Source organism: Psittacula echo (assembly GCF_963264785.1).
Source record: "Psittacula echo genome assembly, chromosome: 7".
Classification (NCBI taxonomy): Eukaryota; Metazoa; Chordata; class Aves; order Psittaciformes; family Psittacidae; genus Psittacula; species Psittacula echo.
In genome coordinates, this window is record NC_137740.1 from 64,037,221 (window position 1) to 64,060,374 (window position 23,154).

At 42.5% G+C, this 23,154-nt stretch overlaps 1 protein-coding gene across 1 annotated transcript in view; it reads right to left on the minus strand.

Moving 5' to 3' along the window:
- DPYD (dihydropyrimidine dehydrogenase) overlaps positions 1–23,154 on the minus strand; it is a gene marked incomplete at its 3' end in the record, with an annotated part of 352,887 nt that overhangs the window by 280,151 nt on the left and 49,582 nt on the right. The window contains exon 3 of the mRNA XM_080623761.1: positions 19,812–19,894. Coding sequence (XP_080479887.1) covers positions 19,812–19,894 — 83 coding nt within the window. The remainder of the gene's footprint in view (positions 1–19,811; positions 19,895–23,154) is intronic.

Below are 23,154 nucleotides of genomic sequence, written 5' to 3' on the forward strand. Positions count from 1 at the left end.
AAGGCAGACCCTTTCTATCATGCTATGAGGTTGGACATAACCCCACTGCCACCACCATTACTACTACCATAACCCCTCCAAACTCCACTACGTCCATGATCTAAAAGTAGTAACAGAAAGCAAGAAAGCCACGTGGGTTTTATACACATCCATGTAAGCACCTTTCCCTTTTCAGGCACAGATAAAACATGCTTAGTCTGATCTGAATTACTGCAGTGTTCTTGTTAAAAACCACCATCTGTCAGAGATTACCCTATTTTACACACAGGGAACATGCATTAATTATTAATCCTGCTCCTCGCAGAAATGTACTCACAAGATCAGCACTATCCGTGGTGTGACAGGAGTATTATTGCTCTTAGTAGGTAGCTGAGGGATGAGACTTGGGATTGATCCGTTCAGTACTTCCAGCAAACAGGCAGGTCACCATCACACAAGAAGCAACGGCTGAATTCCCACGTCCTGAGTCTAAATCCGTAAGCCAACATAAATACTACATAAGTACAGACATTACCTTTGCAGAAACAAGCACTTTTGCATACACTGAAGCACATATTCAAGTTTAAGTACGAATTTGGCTTAAAGTTAAATGCAAAAGGAAGAGCTTAGCGTTGGCCAAAGTTTTTGGCATTTTGCTGTGTCTTCCACCTGTGCTCAGGGAAGCAATTCCCAGTGTAAAACAGCACGTAGATGTGGCAGATCTCCTTCATCCACAGTGAGAAGCTGGTAATAGGCAAAACAAGAAGATAAAGCAAGCTCTTCACAAACCTACGTGAGGAGCAATGGAAAGGGATCATTCGTCCCCAAGGGATTCCCTACTCACATATCATTTTCTAGGGAAGCTTGGAGAGATCACGTTTCTGCTCTAAGACAGTTTTACCTCTTGTAGTGTTTGAGTGTACAAAGCCATATATTGCCTTCAGTTAAAACTTGGGTCCCACCGAGCTTGTTTCCTTGGTCAGTGGCAAACTGACCACTCACAGCATTTCACAAACTGATTTCTTTCAGGTTTTAGTATTTCAATGAGGAAAAGAAACATCAGGAATACAAAAGACTACTGAACAAAGTAATATATATATATGTGTGTGCGTATATATATATGTATGTATAAAACAAAACCGGAAGAGATTTATGCCATATAGGAGAAGTAGCTGATATATGACAGCAACTCATAGTCCTAGGCTGTATTTGACGCCAGAACCTCTATCTTACTACGAAGAACAGTTTGTTCTTGACCCCCCAAACCAGAAGACAGACTTATCAATGCAAAGAACTCCTCCGGATGAACAGAAGATAAACTAATGGCCATCAATCTCTACAACTTGAACGTAGTTTCTCTTTCTCAGGATCTCTCTTACGTTACAATGTCTGTACCTTTCTAGGCAAGGAAGAGGTTAAAAATCTCCCTTTCTAAACCCAGGAAATGCTCCACTGAAAAGCTGCCTAAGCTGCCAAGCATGGAGGGATAGTACTCCAGTTGGAACTCATTACAGAGACAACACGGGAGAGCTGATCCAGCTTTTTATTTACTGTAGAGGCAGAAATGACATGAACATCTTTCTATGTAGGCCTAGAAAAATATGTTGGCCCTAAAGCCAAGGATCAGAACATTGCCAACCCTGCCAAAATGAAAGAGGTTATTTGGTTTTTTAATTTAGCAAGATTTGGCACCGATCTCTGTCTTTTTCCCTGGAGAAGAGGAACTATTTATATTCTTCAGAGCACAGCTCGTAATTGTTAATTTTCAGTGGCCCTGCATAAAGAACTAGGAGGTTTATTATAGTGAAACAAGAGGACCACAGTCTGCAGTCTGGGAAGGACAGGCAGTTTTGTGCAAAGCCATTTTCAGCCTCTTCCAGGAGGTGGAAATTCCAAGAGAAGGGTGGTTTTTCAAGTAAGGACATATCCATGTCTCTCAGGGTCAGTGACCCTGACCTATGGGAAGGGGTATGGAAGTCCCACATGAAGATTTCTCCTTCAAGTCCCATGTTAAAAGTTCCACCCCTTCCCTAAAGTGAAACATAACCAAGGACTTCTTCCACTCTCACACGGTTCTCTTTTTCCCTGGATAAAGTCACAGCACGAAGCACCAAGTGCTGTCAATCATGAGAACATAAAAATGACTGGTGTCCTGCCCTTCGATGGCCTGTCCGTCGACACTCCTTTCCTCACCCTTCCACCACCATCCAAGTTACACGCACGCTGCTCCGTACTTACAGCACGTTAAGATAGCTCAGGTTGTATTTCCAGATCAGATGAGGTTGTCTCTCTGACAGGCATCCTGAGAACCTGTTGAAAGACCTTCCAGGGCTCTACTTACAGACCTCAGTTCAGAGGCTTCAACTGAGTATGCATCAGGAGAAGGACTCAGTTGTTACGCAAGGTTTGACTCTTTGGAAACTTCCAGGTCCTAATCTACTTCCCAGGCAGTAAGAGCTGGACCTCAGCTTTCAGGCTGCTTCTGCTGAGCACTCTACTCATCGACCCAAACCAGTCTGGGATTCTCTGATTCTGTGATAATAAGAAAAAGCTGTTTCTTTCAAACGGAACACCTGTGGGTTCAGTAGTACTGCACGTGAGCAATATGTGCCATTAAATATCGACTTAGCCGTTCAATAGCCGAAACTGATAAAAGTAGAGGATGGCAGGAAGAAAAATGTTGAACAATCACATCTTTCAGAGTACTCCCACAAAGCCTTCCCAACATCCATATTAATTAGTGACCTCCTCGGGCTGTAATGAATATACTTGTCAGCCAACTGCTAAAACCAGCAACAACCGTATGATAAACAGGAGTCATTCCATGAAGCCAGTCCATTCATTACCACACTCTTTTCCACCATTACATACCTCACATGGATAATAAATGAGCCAGAACGTAAGGTTCATTTATCTTAGAATCATAGACTATCCAACAGAACAGTTTGGGTTGGAGGGACCTTCAAAGCTCATCCAGTCCAACCCCCTGCAATGCGCAGGGACACCTTCAACCAGAGCAGGTTGCCCAGAACCACATCCAGCCTGGCCTGGAATGTCTCCAGGGATGGGGCATCCACCACCTCTCTGGGCAGCCTGTGCCAGGGTTTCACCACCCTCACTGTAAAGGATTTCTTCCTCCCATCCAACCTGAATCTCCCTCTGTCAGTTTAAACCCATCACCCCTCATCCTGTCACAAAAGGCCCTGCTCAGAAGTCTCCCCCATCTTTCTTATAGGCCCCTTTTAAGAGCTGAAAGGCTGCAATAAGGTCTCCCCAGAGCCTTCTCCAGGCTGAACAACCCCAACCCTCTCAGCCTTTCCTCACAGCAGAAGTGCTCCAGCCCCTGATCACTGCTGTGGCCCTTCTCTGGACCCTCTCCAGCAGGTCTGGGTCTTTCCTGTACTGAGGACTCCAGAGCAGGATGCAGTACTCCAGATGGAGTCTCAGTCTTGTAATTCCTCTCCCCCCAGATCACCGGTTGCAGAGGTTTTACAGTACTGGTATATTCCATCAGCGCAAAACCTGAGCAGGATGTGTTGACCAAACAAAACCAACTCAAGGCAAGACAGAATCAGAACGCTTCTTTTCTCGAGATGAACTCACGACGATTCAATTACTAAAACGTACCCCAGCTATCGCTTCAAATGCTTCTCCTTTGGGTACAGCAATTCAGAAAGACAGATAAGGGGAGCTTCATGGAAGTTTGTCATTCCGTCATCATTTGGCTGTGATTCCAACTCTTTCAATTGCTTTGCTACAATTCTCTTTGTAACCTCAAACAACTACTCCTATAGCTCATTCATGCAAGGGAAAAAAGGTACAATCGTTGCATTTTCACACAGATTCACAGCATACCCCTGCAGCTCAAACCTTGGTGATGCACTAAATCTGCGTTTCAGAACCGCTCACGCACACAGCTCCTTCAGGACGTTGCTCGTATTTATTCCTTCACAAGTCAAAGCTCATCCAGTCCAACCCCCTGCAATGAGCAGGGACATCTTCAACTAGATCAGGCTGCCCAGAACCACACCACAGAATCACTGACACAGGCTCATCAAGCTGTTCTGTAGTTCTGTCGCTGCAATATAACAAAAGAGATTCCATTTGCAAGCAATTTTGCAATTTAAAAACATACTTCAAATGTCATTTTTTTTTTTATAACAAAATGAAAAAAAGCTTTCTCTAATTTCATTTTTAATATACTATCAAATATGAATTAAGAATCATAGAAGAGAATCACAGAATGGTTCAGGTTGGAAAGGACCTTAAGACCATTCAGTTCCAAGGCCCTGCCATGGGCAGGGAAGCCTCAAACTAGACCATATCACCCAAGGATCTGACCAACCTGGCCAACCAAGTTCCATTCACTCCTTTTTTCGGTGCAATAGCACCTATGATGCCTTTCTAAATGTCTCAAAAGTTTTCTTTCTTCTTTCCTATTTAAACACTTAAAGGATCTTGAATTCTCAGCACTTGTGAAAACGTGGGCATCAGCCACTTACCTGCTATAGCAGTTTTAAAGGGACCTTAAAGCGAGCTACCCATACACAACTGTACGGTGCACACCTAAGCTCTCTGTGGAAACCTTTGCAAACCCCAGTTAAGGATGGAGAAAAACAAATTGAACAAGCTAAAAACACCAACAAGGAGCTTACCTTGTTGAAAACACTCACTCTAACCTGCAGCCCCCCAAAGCGTACTGATCTCTGGTCCTAACAAAGTCATTACAGGGAGAATCTGTGCCAATGGCACCACATTGTGTGACCTTCTTGCCTTCTGCCATCACTAATGCTAAGAAGAGTGATGTTTAGTGGTGTTTAGTGCTTGGGTAAAGGCTGGACTCAATCTTAAAGGCTTTTCCCCACAGAGTTATTTCTATGGTAGGAGGTGCTTTGGCTTTACCAGGGTCCTTTTTTCAGGGTCAAAGATATATTCCATCATCCACACTGGGAACAGTATCTTAACCTTGCTCCAGGTTTTTTCCTACCTAACATAAGAATACAGAATGTCATCAAACACCTCTTTACCTGTCCCCTCCACCAAACAACCAACATAAAACAGCAAAGAAACCTGAAAATGCCCATTAATAAAAGCTGCTAACCAAAAAGCTCCATTATTGAAGCAAGATTCCCATTTTCATGCTGGGAATATAACAGTTGCATTATTTTGTGTGACATCACCACTCATTTGCAGATCTGATTCGAGGTGATAGCGGACATACTGCAAGGGATTGGGGTTTTTAGTCGCTTAAGAGCTGCTTTTCTCTCTTTGTTTGTGAAGATAAAACCATATTTAGACTCCAATTCAAAGCCCAGCTCTAGTTTACAGTACATAAAGATGTCTCTGAAGCACAAAGTACTGAATCAGAGAAAGGAAAGCACGTCCCATCCGACAGTGGTGACATGAGTTATTTGCATAGTTGCCACAAAAGTAATAATTACACTGTAACTCAATGGGAACAATGGTAATTTCACAGGAGCTCATGTTGTTGTTATCACCCTATATCCTGATAACTGTGAAATTAATTTGTGGCACCACTGTATGTGTCAGCTTTAAGCTGTTCCCTAGGTAACATTACGCTACCATAGAGAAGGAACACTTGGCAGTAAAACGGGTAGCAGCAGATTGATTATACAAAAAGAATCTTCCCTCTACATACAAATAACTTGGCAATCAGAGAAGAAAAATCCTCCTCACTGCTTTCTTCCTTTTTAGTTGTAATTAATAGAGTTATTGGGATAATGGCATTAACCGACCATTCCCCAGGCACTGGGAGGAGGTAAAGGGAAACCAAAACGAGCAAACTATCCGTGCCACTGCCCCATTGTTCTAACTGCAGCAAAGATGCTACATGAAAACGCTGATTCTTCTCCTCCTTCTTACAGCCATTTCCCACATTAACCATTTAATGGCAATTCCCAATCTAAAAGCAAATATATAGCACTAAGACATATTTAGAAGGGCAAGAACAGGGTAGGTTACGCTTTCACAAGTAATTCTCACTTCATGTGAGAGGCACAGTCTTTTCACCTCCTGAAGGCTCAACATGATTTTGCAATACTACTACTGCCAAAACGGAGTCCCACACTAAACGTGCCACACAATGCATGGAAATGCTTACAGCTTTACAGGTGAAAATCCAGTGCCGCAGGAAATGAAGGTCTGGAAAACATGAAATCATGGAATGTAAGGAGGAAACTTATTACGGATTGGTAACAATAAACAAAACACTGAGATGAAACTTTTCAGCCGCTCTGCTTCGTACAGCACTAGGGATAAGGCTTTGGATTAAGGAAAGATAGTATTTATTTCTATAGGATTTGGATATTTCATTTTTAATCCGGGTCTTTTTCCCTAGCATTAGAACCTGTAATGCCTTCTTCTCTTGCTGGATGTTTGTCTGCAAGGAAAAAGGTGAAATACATCACAGCATGTTACAGGTATAGACTCCGTGGTTGAGCTGGAGTTTCGTTCCTGATGAAGCAGCACCATTCTCAGTCGCCACTAGCCATCAAAGCAGACCAACGTGTTGAGCAGGTAACTCTGATCCAGGATATCCAGGGACAAGCGTGTTTTGTCACTCTTAGTTTTGATCTTCACCTCTGACTGATCCTCCTTTTGTGATCGCTATCCCCAAAACCCCTGACAGGTGATGCTCAAATGTATGTGTGCCATTCCAGGAAAAAAACAGAGCTTTCAGAGCACTGCAAGCAGTTGCAAGAGCCTAAAGCCAGCTCGGACAGCCCCAAACGTGTATTCTTCATTAACTATGGGCACACCCGATGCCAAATCATGTCACTGCTCTGATCATTGCCACTACTGACCGAGGAATTCAACCTGTATCCTTTGCCAAATCAGCCCTTGTCCACTCAATGCTCACTCTTTTTCCCCTACTTCATGAGCCAGTTCTGATGCACCTTAAGGACCCTTAAATGCAGACAACGTACACAACCCGTTATTTGCAGTCAGCAAGCTCACTGTGTTAACTGCATGGAGAATTTGCTGGTGCTTGTGATGCTGCTAGGAATTACTAAGGGATATCAGTACTGACTGATCCCCTTTTTCAGTCCCATTAATAACTGTCTGCAGTTATCTTTGCTTTGCTAGACCCGTGCAGAGCCCTGATGCTCAGCTAAGTCAGTGGTCTTTCTCCCCACTCACCCAGCACTACTTCTGCCTGAAGGAGCATGGGCCAAGCCTGATGGCTGGGTTTTAACCCCTGTGCATCCCCTCTGTTCTTTACTCTCTTTTACACACTCTTCAGGTGTCAGGGCTGAAACAACCCCAGTGCGTTGGAACAAACACGCCTCCTGGAACAACAACTGCTGCCACTGACAAACAACCTTCCATTTGCTGGCTCAGCACTGCCAAAGGCAGGCAGAAATGCTTCAAGACAGGTGGGTGGATGGATGGAACTAAAGCTCTTTGGAAAGCTTTAAATGCTAGTAAGCAATTACTGGGTTTACTGTAAGCCCAAACTTACTATCGAAGCAAATGTGACCAAGAGGTGCCAGATTAGAAGAGGCTGGTTGAAAAAAAATCAGTAGTGGGGATAAAAACCAGCCTGAAATGGGGGATTTTACCTTTATAATCACAAAATCAAACCATTGGTATTTTTACCTATGACAGCATTCAATAATCTACTTGAAACTACTGATGTACTCTGGGTCACAAAAAGAAATGCCCACATGGTTTTAGCACGTGCTGGTAACCTCTGTACCAAGACTGCTGATGAGCTTGATGATTAACTCCTTAATTGGGAACTATTTGCTACTACTCCATAAGCAGTGGCAGCTCCTCATCCCATTTGAAACATGCTGAGACACACCACGGAGCAGTTTGTAAAGCCACTCCCATGCTATTTTACATGTACATTTAATTGTACAGGAATAATCATGCATCTTAAGGCACCTGTGATGGATTGACTGCCACAGTACAACAGGGATATCTACTGATTGGGGGAATGGCTTTAAAGTGATGGGAAAAGTAGTTAAAAGAGAGACCAACTGCAAGAATTCGACATGAGTTTTAGGTCACTGGATGATCTTGAGGTCCATTCCAAACCTAACCATTCTAGGATTCTACCTCTGGTTTCTCCCGGCTACCACACTGCTGAGAAGTTACTGGTTCTCTGGGCTTCAAAAAGAAATGAGACACTCTGTTGACATTATATATCTATTTTCATTTTAGCTCTTATTTTAGATATATTTTTCCTCAAAATAAGACGGGCTTGGTGGAACAACTGACAATCATTTGACCAAATGAATGGAATAGTTCTCTCTGATTTCGTAAGATTCAGCAGGGTCTTGGGAAAACAGCGCCCATGATCTCTAACCCTACAGGAATGATATTTGATTACTGAAACTGCAATGCCTTAAGCACAGCATCCACAGAGGAGCTTGCTCAAATATCGCCACCACACCACCACGTCTCAACATTAGAATAGAAAATCCTGGCAATGAACTGACATCAAACACCCTTCACAAGGCAACTGCTGCGTACATGGAGCAAGAGTTATTAAGCCAGCATGCAAAGTCTCAGCATAACTTCCACTGCACTTCCAGCCAAGTGTAAGCTTGACGCATTACCTTGGAAGAATGCCACACTTCCCGCTGTGCTAAACCTACTGAAACAAATAGGGAAGCAGCATTTGCTGTGTTACATCCCTGCTTTACTATTGTGTAATTGGACCATGCTACAGGAACAACGCTTTATATTCCAAACATTGAGTTACCGTTACCAGCTTGTGGCATCACAATTTCAGCACAAAAGCAATGAATTCTTGTCTTACAGCAAGAATTAAAGCAGATTTAAGAGAAGTTGCTTTTCAAAGCTCTGTTTGCAGGTAGAGTCTGAAGGCAAAATAAAAGGTGGATGCTACGACATTGTTATACTAAAAGGAGAAAGAATGCTTAGCAATGCCAACAGCAAAAGATTACTCGGGCCTTTCCAATTTAGGGGTAAACTCTTCACTCACCCAGTATAGCCAAGTAGAATAAAAGAATCAAAATAGGTCACAGAAGCAGGGAGTACAGGGAGACAGCTTTCCATTTAGTGAAACATACCTAATTCAACCAGGAAAGACAGCAAACTATTTATGCTCTATAGTCTCTGCCACTTAAATGGCTTCCTGTAGTAGGAAAGGAAAAGGCCCCTTCCAACCCAAACCAGTCTGGGATTCGATGATTTTGGCTGCAGAAGGATTTAGCCCTAGAATGGCTACGTATCAAATAGCAGAAGATACCCTAAAATGACTGCATCAATACGAGCAGTCATTTAAGTGCTCAGCAGTAGAGTCTCTACAGCAAAACAGTCGGCATTAAGACCTGCCATAACCCTCCCTGAAATGCAGGTAGTGTTTATTTCAGCCTAGTTCTAACCTGCTCCTATAGGCCTGAGCAACCGACATGGACATCTATGTCCCTGCTGCTTCCTCATCACTGTTGCCTGTGCTGGCACTCTTAGAGACAGCACAGAGGTGCTGGTGTGCCACGAGCAGGACTCGCAGCCGCAGCAGCCGCGCATCCCCCTGCCCTGCTGGCTTTGCACTATGTTGATTGAGTTATAGAATCCCAGAATCCCAGACTGGTTTGTGTCGGAAGGGACCTTAAAGCTCATCCAGTTCCAACCCCTGTCACGGGCAGGGACACCTCACACTGGAGCAGCTTGCTCCAAGCCCCTGTGTCCAACCTGGCCTTGAGCACTGCCAGGGATGGGGCAGCCACAGCTTCTCTGGGCACCCTGTGCCAGCGCCTCAGCACCCTCACAGGGAAGAGCTTCTGCCTTAGATCTAACCTGAACTGCCCCTGGTTCAGTGTGAACCCATCACCCCTTGTCCTATCGCTACAGTCCCTGATGCAGAGTCCCCCTCTCCAGCATCCTTGGAGCCCCCTTCAGACACTGGAAGCTGCTCTGAGGTCTCCACGCAGCTTCTCTTCTCCAGTCAGTGTCAGTGAGGATGACACAGAGGCACCGTGCAGGCAGGCCATGACTGAACATTTGGCTACAGCGGAGCTATTTAAGCTTGTCTGCACCTACCAAAAAACCCCCAGAAGTTAGGCCAGATGCTAACAGTGCAGCTGCACTTCAGTGCAGGCAGGTTCATCCAAGAAACAAGACTCTCAACTCTGTTCTGGCTACTGCAGCTCCATGGCTAGTGGTGCTCAGGCTTAGCCATGCAGTCACAGCTCTCCCTAGTGCAAAACACCCCACAAAACCAGAATCTCTCTTAAATAGATAACAGCTCCTACTTAAGTATTTTCAAACATTCCTGTATAGTTCTTTAATTATAGGGACAACAATTCCCACCCCAATTAATCATTTTATCTGAGAGGAAGTCACAAGAGAATACACTTCAGGCCAGAAGAGGGCTGACACCACCAGCATCTACTTGCCATGCAAGTAAATGCACAGTGGGAACACTGAGGTGTGGACGCTGTGAGGCATAGCCCAAGATCTAACAACAAGCAATGCACTGGAGGTCCCTGGAATAAACTGAAGGGTAAGTGTTTTCTTGCCCTTTTGGTAATGCAGATGCTGACCAAAACCAGTTTCTTTTTACTACATTACCAAAAACAAAGCAAATGCTTGGTTAATACTAATTAATAGAATCAGCGGGGTTGAAAAAGACCTTTAAGATCAAGTCCAACCATTACCCCAGCACTGCCAAGGCCACCACTAACCCATGGCACTGAGGCCTCATCTCCATGGTGTGTGAACACTTGCAGGGACGGTGCCTGCAGCCCTGCCCTGGGCAGCCTGTGCCAATGCCTGATGAAAGAACCTGATGAAGAACCATCACTGCTCCCAAACCTGCTGCTTCAAGCGGTATGGAAACTACAGGTTGTACAATGAAAGTTCCTTGAGGCTTAGAGGCACTTCAGTAGGCAAAATAGCAGTAATAAAAGTATTAGTAGTATTAAACAGTACCATTAAACACTACTACTGAATAGTAGTAATAAAACAAATAGTATTTACAAATACTAATCGTAGTAATGATAATTCCTAGTAACAGTGATTGTTAAATATTAAATAGAGTAATAATCACTATTTATAAAGTACACTAATAGTCAAAATATTAAATACTATTAACAAATAGCAGCAAAAAAACCAGTAGCACTGCTTAAAAACAAGTTACAAAACCTTATAGTTTTAAAAGGTTATTGTATTGTGATGGTGTCAGACAGTAAATCAATGTCTTTCTAAGTGTTCTGGTGAGAATCACATTATAACACTTTTTAAGGCCTTTGAGAACTACAGTAAATGTCTGAAAAGAAACAAGTGCAGATATATTTGACATAGCAGTTGTAAAGACAGACTGGTTAGTGACTGTAAATGAAACAGAAGCCACTGCAGGAAATGCAGTTTCATGCATACATGTGGAATGTGGTACTCTTAATAATGGAGATTAGATTCATGACTTACAAATAAAACAGCATGATCTTAGAGACCCTGAGCTGTAACAGTTGACTTCTCTGCCAAAGCTGTAACACACCGTTTGTCTGTATGTCCCAGGCTTTTGTTATGGTCTGAAATCACAGAATCCCAGACTGGTCTGGGTTGGAAAGGACCTTGAGATCAGTCAGTCCCAACCCCTGCCACGGGCAGGGACACCTCACACTAGAGCAGCTTGCTCCAAGCCCCTGTGTCCAACCTGGCCTTGAACACTGCCAGGGATGGGGCAGCCACAGCTTCTCTGGGCACCCTGTGCCAGCGCCTCAGCACCCTCACAGGGAAGAGCTTCTGCCTTATATGAAGGAAAGTGGTGAGAGCCACCTTCTAACTAAAACATCCAAAGCCCTGGGACGTAAAAATCACATCTCAGTGATCTCCAGAAAGGCCTGGCTCATGGCAAACTGCCTTCGTTCAGCTCTCAGCTTCCTTGGTTGGTCGGGTTTAATTTTTGTTTAACAAATCAAGACATTTTTCAAAGTGTATAAGCTGATGAAGCCGAGGTATTCATAAGCCTGATAGGCAATATTGTATACATATTGTATATATATCCATATTGTATACATATTGTATATATATCCATATTGTATATATATTGTGTATATATTATGTATATCCATATTGTATATATATTATATATACATATTGCATATATATTGTGTATAAAATATGTATATCCATTTTTATATATATAGTATATATTACATATATCCATACTATATATACTGTATATATAATGTATATCCATACTGTATGTAGATTGTATATATATTATGTATATCCATATTGTATATACGTATATGCATATATACACATATATGCAATATAAACGCATACAATATGCGTATATATACATACACATATATGTGCATATATATATTATGTACCCATATACACACACATATATTATGTATATTGTTTTTATCTATAGATAGATAGATAGATAGATAGATAGATAGATAGATAGCCTTGAGCAACCCAGAGCATTTTCCCTGCTTGTTAATAGCAGCAAAGAGCAAATTCCAGGCGCATTTTCAAACCCTGCGTTTTGGAAAGTAACAAAGTGGAACCCACAGAGTGAACTCCCAATTCTGCAGTGCAATCTTCCCCACTTCACAGTCTGCAGACGAGTAGCTGTCGGGCACTGAGAGGTCCGAGGCTGCACCCACCGCAGGCCACCTTTGGAGTCTTTGTGGTGAGCCATCTGCCACAGCGGTTCTCAGAATCTCTTTCACCATCAACATCAGACATCTCCTGCAGTTTGCTAAGAAGCTGGGTTTTGACAGTTATCCAATTCTTTAAATCAAAACACTAAATGGTTCAGAAGGAAGAACAGGCTCCCCTCTCTCGAAGCGACAGGAAAGTGGGGTTTGCTTTCCCCCTCTCCTTTCTGAAATACATTTGGGGATTGGTACACGTGAATACAGAAACGATGCGTTTATCATACACAGAACAGACCTGAAGCATCATTCAGTCACCATAACACACGCAAGAAGAGTATGAAAAGCATGCCAACCTTCACCAAACACACGCCATGTAAGATTTTGTCTAAAGCACACTTCAGTAGATCAACAGAAGTAGCAACTATAATGCAGTTTGCAAAACCATGAATATAATTTGGGGTGTTTTTTTGCTGTTTGGCTATATTGTTACGTTGCTAACAATGCTTTTGGTCTGGATCCACATGTTGTTTATATGCGCTGCAGGGCATAATTCAGTCCCCTTATGTAAAGTAACTGTGAATATACACAACTGCCAATTGGAGTGACCAAAAATTCAATCTCTTTTTACATCTGCCAGCAATGAACAACATCAATGCACAAGTTTAGGTCACTTAAAGTTGCTAGTTTAACTGTTTAACTAGTTTTACATAGTTAACTAATACACCTAGGTGACTAAATGAGCATTCAAAGGAAAACAATCTAAACATAACTTGATCCCCTCCCTTATAATATTCAAAGAGAAAAGCCTGTCTACATCACTACATCAAAACCAAATTACAATTCATAGGTTAGAAATGAGAATTTATATACAACATTTGGAACAACACACGTGCAACAATCAGCTGAAATAAACTCCCAGGTATAATTCAGTATCAAAACTTCTGGTCAAGGTATAATGAAGTTGATACTCAATAGAAAAGCCCATATCACAATCAAGCTGGAAACAAGACACTCGATAGTTTTCTTGACTTATACGTTAAAAATACATCAAGTCCATATTGTATTCTAAAGTGAGGAGGATGAACATTATCACTAGTTTCACAAGATCTTCAGTGTGAGCTATACCTGTGAGACTGAACAATAGACTTTGTCATATATGTTATCACAGAATCAACCAGGTTGGACAAGCCCTTTCAGCTCATCCAGTCCAACCCTTACCCCAGCCCTGCCAAGGCCACCTCTAAGCCATGGCACTGAGGCCTCGTCTCCACGCTGTGTGAACACTTGCAGGGACGGTGCCTGCAGCCCTGCCCTGGGCAGCCTGTGGCAATGCCTGAGCACCCTTTGGGGCAGGAATTGTTCCTCAGCTCCATCTAAACCTGCCCTGGTGCAGCTTGAGGCCGGTTCCTCTTGTCCCATCCCTTGTTCCTTGGGAGCAGAGCCCAGCCCCTCCTGGCTCCATCCTCCTCTCAGGCACTTGTAGGGAGCCATCAGGTTCCCCCTGAGCCTTCTCTTCTCCAGACTGAACCCCCCAGGTCCCTCAGCCAGTCCCCATCACACTTTAATTCTCCATGTATATGATACAGGACAACAAACATTCTAATAACCCTCATAGAAATGATTACATTAATGTCACGGGTTCCTATACATGCTGCGTGTTAGAGCTCTGCACAGTGTCTGCCTGTAGACAGAAATGATTCCATCGTGGCAAGATCCAAGAAGTGCATCGCAGGCATTGCTGGGCCCCCAGAGGATGGCTAATGGGTGACTCAGGAGTTAAAGAGCCAACAAAGAGCAGGGTAAAACTACATTAACACAAGAGCCTTGCTAATGCCACTTAACAGCTGCTAGCACCTAAAGAGCTTGTTCAGCCACAGCTATCCACAGACAGGGCTACCCTGCACTCTGAGGACACATGGCCAATATTTGGTCAATGCAAGTGATGCTGACAAACAGAAAAGCCCTCTTGATGCTCTGCCCACAGGCTGGGGTATTAAAACTGCACAGGCTTCTTAATAAGACAAAGCGATACTTCTCTCTTGCCATGAATTCTGTCAATCTTTACTGCCTTGTTGGGGAAGTTTCTTACGAGCAGCCCCAAAACACCTGATCACCACAGCTCAACACACAGAGCTGCAGTGCAGCTGCTAAAATGCAATGCTTCACATGCAGACTATGATTATGGGCACAAAACGTCGTCCCATGCTTAGCATACAGCACATCTACAGCCCCTGCAATACACAGGTTAGATCCTGCTTGACTCCAGCTCCTTCACAGAGCATCCTCAGCTAAACGCTTTCATATACATCAATTAAAATCCAGGAGTAGGCTGGGCATGCCAGGGAATCCATGTCGAGAGCAACTTAACCCACCCCATTCCATAAACAATCTGTTTGCTCTGTAAGGCACACTCAGGATGAAAGTGAAATTCTGGTTTCCAAATAGCACTCACACCAAAGTTAGACTCATTTCTATTAGCCACATAGGTCTTTACTATGGAAGTACTACTGAAAGTTCCCAAGTGCTTCTAATACTCTGCATCCCAAACAACAACAGTTTTGTGGGTTGTTATTTTTGTTAGATACATAGGAAGTAATCGCTTGTTTCTCCCCTGAAAACATGCCCCAAGCAGTATTCAAATGGTTGCACTCAGTAGAAATGTAAAGACAAAAGAAGGTGGAAGAGAAATTCAAACTTCCTCCCTCAGTCCCAAATAAGCACACTGACCCCAAGGCTTGTGGATACTTTGGATCACTGGAATTCCCTCCAAAGGCTTCATCTCTCCAGAACATGAAGGAATTCTTTGAACAGATGATCTTTGAGACCTGAATCAGGAATCATGACGCAATTCTCTTTACTCCTCCTCGTTCACCCTCCCTTTCACGTTACCAGAGACTGGTCCCATCTCCCAGGACAGCTTAGAAACAAGACAGGAAAGCAGGAATACTTTTAACATGTTCAAACATTCATGTTCAATCAACATTAACATCAACATTTTCTATTGTTCTCATTTTCCTTATATTTCACACCTGCATTTCCCTAACTCCATGCTCCATGATGTGGCTTTTTAAACTGGGAAAACCAAGGTGCCCGACTGAGAACCAGAATATGACCCTCTATTTGTCACATCCCGGGGCACAGCCCTAACAAGTTGGTTACGTTGGGGTTTTGCTGCAGGCTTGTTTTGTTCCCATGTTTTTAAATCCATAACTTTGCCTCTGTAAATACTAATGAAGAGTTGTGAAATCATGGAATTTCTTACACTGCAATTTTCCTGGGGTTTGCCCAGCCATAGAAACTGTCAAATCCATCTGAGAGTCTAGACCATATTAAAAGAAGCTTGATTATTACTAACCCCAGCTTATACAGTTGTCAAGACAACAGTGAATATCATCATTAACAGAAACTGCCTCTATCAAACTGGAAATCACGGTTGAAGCCTCCTGCTCATGTTCACATTATCCAAAACCATATGCAAGTATGTGAATGCAAAGCAAAATTCCAAACGAACTCTGGTGTCTTTTTATACTGATCCAGACAGGCAAACTTTCTAACTCCTTTCCCACTTTGAAGTACAAAGAAATATGCTTACATTTTCCTCCATTAACAAGAAGTCTATACAAAAATACTCAGCTTTAGTTTTCACTTGCAAAGCTTTCACACGCTAACTAGCAGCCTTGCAGTGTCTGAAGGGGGGCTACAAGGATGCTGGAGAGGGACTCTTCATTAGGGACTGTAGCGCTAGGACAAGGGGTGATGGGTTCACACTGAACCAGGGCACAGCTTCTCTGGGCACACTGTGCCAGCGCCTCAGCACCCTCACAGGGAAGAGCTTCTGCCTTAGATCTAACCTGAACTGCCCCTGGTTCAGTGTGAACCCATCACCCCTTGTCCTATCGCTACAGTCCCTGATGCAGAGTCCCTCTCCAGCATCCCTGTATCCCCCTTCAGACACTGGAAGCTGCTCTGAGGTCTCCACGCAGCTTCTCTTCTCCAGGCTGAACAGCCCCAATGTTCTCAGCCTGTGACTCCTCAAGGCTCCCTTACCCTACTTTCCTAGAGGAATGGTTACTGCTGCAGTCCACATTCTGGTTTTCCAACTTAGGAGAAGACTACCAAGGTCAGCACACAGTTAGCAAAGGCCTCCTCCTCCAACACTTATCTCCTTATAGCAGCCAAACCAGTCTAAAAGCTCCTTTAAATTCCTAGATGAAGCTTTCCTGAGGATCAGGATCCAGATCTTTTACAGTGATTATACTTTAAGAACAAATTAAGCCCTGTTTAACAAAAGCCTTATGCTTTTACTTCTGCAACCTGACATCATAGGTATATATATCTATGCAATTTTTCTGCCAAAATACTACACCATTGCCCAAATTACTGTATACACATTCGAGGCATCTAAAGCAATAGATGGTCCATTTATAAATGCCAATTCCAAATACTAACCTATTTTTATTGTTTACTTAAGCATTGCAGTTGCATCAAAATATCATACTAAATGAACCATTTGGAATACATTAACAAAATAAGCAGAACATTAACTGAATTAAATGCTTTATGATTTGATGTGCAATCAGAAGTAAACCAACTTCTTACAATACCACTCTTTACACGCTGAGTAATGGCAAACTACTATCAGCCCATGATCTCATGCAAGGCCTAAAATAATACATAAAGTGGAACTAGGGAAAGTTCTTAGGCTTTATGATCATTTCAAAACCCCTCAGATATTTTCCTGTGCATACATCTATATACATAAAAGACGGCTTTCACGTAATCCTTCATTTGAATACCATTCTCTTTCTGAAGAGCTAGGAAAAGAACAATGATTCCTGGATATTGGTGTTTATGCAGAGCACAGTGATACTCCTAGTGTAGAAATGTATTGAAACCTATATTCATTTGGCCATTTCTCTCAAAGATAAAAGGGAAGGCCTCATTCCAAACAGGAGCACTTGGGGGAAAACACTGATTGTCTCCTCTGGCACAGCAGCAGCAGCACTCTGGGAAATCAGAGAGGATTCGGGCTCACTGCCCACTCAACTTCAGGCTCATCTGAGATCCACATATATCCACTTAGCTATCCAACTAGGACTTTGTTGTTGTGCTCGCTTTCAGAGCCACATGATTTTAGTGCTTTTGTGCAACGTGCAACCCTTTCCACATGCTTCCCTTACCAAAAGGAGGAGGAAGGCACCTCACAATCCTGAGGCCAGCAAATCTACGTCCTCCCTCATCTGGTCCGATGTCCACTATAGTTGTGGGAAAAGCAAAGTGAACCTGAATCTGTCAAAATGTACCATTTAATTCCATACGCTACAAATAATCTTGGCATCCAAAAAAGCAGGAAAATGCAGCTACCAAGGATGTGGGTGACTATGGAGCAGCTGAAAGAACTCTACAGCCTCAAATAACAAGGGTCTTCTACACACGTGTAGAAAAATACATAGCGCCTACCCGCATCTACTTCTCTAAATTCACATTTTGTACCTTTGATGCATTAGTCAAGGACGTAATACTAAATTAAGACCGTGTGGCGTTTTAAAGTCAGGTATTTCTTTACCTCCACAAAAACAACTAAGAAAAAGCAGCAATCATATAATATTGGCTGCAATTAAGAGAATCCCAGCACTGCACAATACCTGTCTCACTTCACAATCAATAACTATTCCTCAGAATGGCTTGCACACCAGCTGAAATAGCCAGGGCATGAATTTATGAGCTAATAAAGTGCTTTTTATTGTATGCACAGCATAGAATCATGAGACTCCTCTACACAGTCCTTGTAACAGAACCATGACCTTTGAAATGCCAAAGCCTCCTTTGCTAGCAAGTGTTTATCACCAAAGAGCTGTCAGCTCCCCATTTTGTCAAGATTAACTCTGCTGAGTCATGTATCACAACACACCACAAACCTCTCCGTGTTACAGGAGAGCAGCGACTTGAAAAGCCCTTTGTTGAGAACTCTAAAAGTAGCTTCATAGACCAAAAGTTCCCCTCATCTCTGTTTTATATCACGTAATGTGAAATTACGGACGCTGATGAAGGACCATGTAGGGAAAAAACCCTAAGTATGAAGCAAAGCAAGCAAAAAGCAAGAAATCACAATTAGAAAGTTGAATGCCATTAGAGTTACCTGCAGCACCAGGAGCTGAAATGTTCAGAAATGAAAGAATACCATTTGAGGGTAATAAGAAAGGCTTCAAAAGAGGCAGGCTGCATTGCAACTCACAGGATCTGTACAAACACTTACTCACAGCAGTGTAAGATGAGACAAGAGCACCACTAACAAAAAGTCAGTGTCATGCACATCAAGTCATTCACACCCAGCCGTAAATTTATAGGGATTCTGAACACAATTCAAGCAAAGGAGGGGTGATGAGTATTTCAGATCCTCAGTTTTCTGTTGCTGTTTTGGCTTTTTACTGCGCTGAAGTGTAAGTCCAAGTAATTACTCTGATACCAGGCATGTGAAATGAAGCACTATGTTGGCATCATTACATTTTACTCTCCAACTTTCAGAACCTTTACAAGTCCAGGTTACTACAATGGCCTCATCCACAGAGAATTAACATCTTCCTGATTATTGCTTTAGAAAATCCACATACTGTAGCCAGCAAGTTTCTTTCGAGTCCTATATGCAGATACTCTGCAAATAAAGGGGACCAAAGATTCATGTCCTGACTAATTTGAACCACATCTACTAAGGCTGAAGTGCAATGAGATGAGAATATTACGCAAAAAAATACATCTCTACAATATACAAAGAACCAGAGAGATTTTAACGTCCCATTAGCACAACCAAAATCACGCCAACCTGGTGTTAAAATCAGAGCACACAGGAACTACATATATAAAAATCAAATCCACTTTGAAAGCAAACACAGGCTTGTTCAAACAGCATTGTACAATTGCTTTAGCACTTACAGAATTTAGATGAACAATATTTTCATTCACTAAATATAAAGCAAGGCACCCCTTAAGCATTTTAAATAACAAATTAAACATTTACATTTTTTACTGTGCAGTCAGGCTTAACATTTATGCAGCTTCAAAAACCAAAGTACAGCCTCAAGGGAAGCCTCTCCACTGACAAATTAATACCTTAGAGAATAGAGCTGAATGGTGGCAATGAACTCATTTGTTCCCCCAATAATGAAGAATGACTCTTTCTTTACCACATCTGTGACTGTTGCTATGGTGACCCAGACTTACCTCACTGCTTCTCGAAGTGCTCCGCGCTCACTAAGAGTCGTGTGCTTGATGTCATCAAAATTGTTCTCCAGTTGCTCACACTTCTGCAACAGACAGACACATTCACTGTATATTGTACCTTTATTAACAGTATTCAACATCAGGCAGGCAACACTGGTTTATATCACGGAACCTCAAACGATGCGTTCTGGTTTAATTGCATAGGAGTCATTAAAAAGACACTGAGAACTCAGAAACAAAGTAAACATGAATCTTATTATATGGTTGTCATGGAAATCATCGTATCAATGCTCCAGGAAAAATGTATAGAACCTTTACGTGGTTTTAGCTTTCAGAAAGGAATTCGCATTTCCTGTACCAATGTGTATGCTATACGCAGACAAGAACAGAAACCAAAATGTGTTTTAGAATGCGAATAGAAGCTATCCATCCTGTCCCAAGGAAACAAACCAATCATATTTAATTCCTGTTTCATTTTCAAAGCCTAACAAACTGAAAGGACTACTTACAGACACCTCAACCACTCGAGGCTGAAATCCTGGCTCACCAGGATGTCTAAAAGGAATATAAAGCCAACAATCTGGAGATTATCAATGAAGCCAAAACTTTGCTATCCTCTGTTAACGGTTATTAACTGTGTGACTGGTTCCATCCTCCAGAGCGCTCATCTTTTTGGTTTTCCCTGCTTCTACAAAGGCAGTAAAACGGATTCAGAAGATGCTGGAGGAGAGGCCGGAAATCTGTATCTGTGCAAAGCGAGCATGAAACACCAGCAAAACAATCCTCTGAGCAGCGGCATCAGCCAAAGGATTCTTACATTCTCTTGTGCTTCCTCAATACAAGAGACTTTCAGGTTACCCCTGCTCCCTGTAGAACCTATCTCCAATACCGAAACTTTCCTCTGGGAGGCATAATTTTGCCATATGGGTGCCAAAGAAGCACAAGTTGCAAGCGAAACAGTTAACTATTGCTAACAGGCTTGAAGGCAGGGTTCTCAGGCTCTTTATGCAGGAGCTGTTAAGGAAATACGTGCACTATTATTTGGTCCTATTGCTTTTCCAGTTTTTAATATCTGCCTTCATTTTCAAGCCCACATCTTAAAGATAGTTAGAATAAATACAATAAAAGTTACCTCTTGCTATTTCTTTGGTGTATTGATTCTTTATTTGTATAATAACATTCAATTTGAGGCTACAAAAGCACTACCGGGAAGGAAATAGGTATTTGTAAATGACCTAACAGGATATTTGAGCTTGTCCAATTCTCATTTAAGCTATCATTATTTTTAAATAAGATTATAGGCTTTTTAATACAAAGTTTTAATGTTTTACCATTACATTTCTGAGCAGGGGAAAAGAACTAAGCTACACTTGAAACTTTGAAATGTCTTTTCTCCCTTATAAAAAAGGATGCTATGCCTGAAGTACAAGTACTAAGATCTTACCCCACTGCTAAGCTGGTATTTCTTCTCTGTTTCTATTACAATCAGCTGGCCTTAGTATGGCAAAACCCTACTCAAAAAACTCAAAGGGATTACATGAGAAAGACAGAGAAGCTCTAAAATGAAGTATTTCATTATTTAGTTCAGCACACATCGACCCTCAGCTCCAAACTTATCCAGGCAGGTCAGTCATTTAAAATACACCCAAAGAAATCCAAATCAACCATACTGACTGAGAAAGAACTCCTGATTCATCAGCACTAAAGTGCAAGTATTTGTGTAAGCATAAATGAAACTTTCACCCTGCAGGAAAACAGACCAAAACCCCACTATTTAGAACATTGCTTCAATTACAGGAAAAGGAAAGCCCATGGAGCAAGACCAGAAGCGGCCATGAGAATGACCAAGGGGCTGGAGCAGCTCCTGTATGAAGATAGCTAGTTCCAACCCCTGCCACGGGCAGGGACACCTCACACTAGAGCAGCTTGCTCCAAGCCCCTGTGTCCAACCTGGCCTTGAACACTGCCAGGGATGGGGCAGCCACAGCTTCTCTGGGCACCCTGTGCCAGCGCCTCAGCACCCTCACAGGGAAGAGCTTCTGCCTTAGATCTAACCTGAACTGCCCCTGGTTCAGTGTGAACCCATCACCCCTTGTCCTATCGCTACAGTCCCTGATGCAGAGTCCCCTCTCCAGCATCCTTGGAGCCTCCTTCAGACACTGGAAGCTGCTCTGAGGTCTCCACGCAGCTTCTCTTCTCCAGGCTGAACAGCCCCAATGTTCTCAGCCTGGCTCCATACAGGAGCTGCTCCAGCCCCTGAGCATCCTCGTGGCCTCCTCTGCACTTGCTCCAACAGCTCCATGTCCTTCTTAGGTTGAGGACACCAGCACTGCACACAGTGCTGCAAAAAGGAGTATCAAGAATAGCTTTTCAAATGGCTGAGTCATGCAAAGAGAGCTTTCTCATCCAAGACCAAAACATATAAGAAGGCTACGCCGACGAATGTTTATAGCGATATATTTTCAAAAGCAGAACTCCCCTTTTGCCAGAATTCTAGGTTTTTACTTAAAACTACTGATTCTTTCTTTATGATCTCTAGTTATGTGAGCTAGCTTGTTACTTCAACCAGTGTCAAGGTATAAGAGTACTTTGGACTTGGCAGTTGCTGACTTTCCTCAGACTCTTAGACTATTATTCCAAAGTCCGTGTCACGGTATTATTGTCACTTACCATAACTGAAAATATGGCATTAAGAACACATAGTCCTTGCTTCCGAAGCTTGCAGTTTATTTTATGACAAGAATAAATTGCAGTAGGAAAAACGTCATATTTTTGTGGTTAGGGGAGGAAAAGCTTTTCAGTTTGTTCATTGATCTTCATCTGCATCCATTTATCATTTGTCTTTCTCATTTCTGATTATACGTTCCACCAGGATGCTGTGATGCCACAGATACCTGTGGATGTCAAGCCTGCATCTCCGTTTTTAAATAGTTGTGTTGTTTCAGTTAGGACCTCATATGATAAATAAGGCATTTATTTCTATATGAAGTTACTTCCTCCCTCTCTTGCTTTTAGATCCACTTGAAGGCCTCAAAGTCTTTATGTTTGAATCCTTTAAGAAACAGTATTTACACTTTCGTGGCTTTTTGACACGTGATGCTATTTTGCCTTGTGATGACTGTATCCCTAATCACAGCTCTCTACTTCTTTTTCCTCCTGAACTTTGCAAAGGTGGTATTTAGTTTAGTACCGCGCAGCGCTATAAACCTGCCAACAGGGATAACGTACAGAGCACTGTATAATCACTGAATCATAGAGGTAAAACTTCTAGACTTCATACCCACTGAAAAGCACTTGGCAGTAAGCTGCCAAAGCCATTTCTTTTCTCACTGCTTGTGTTTTG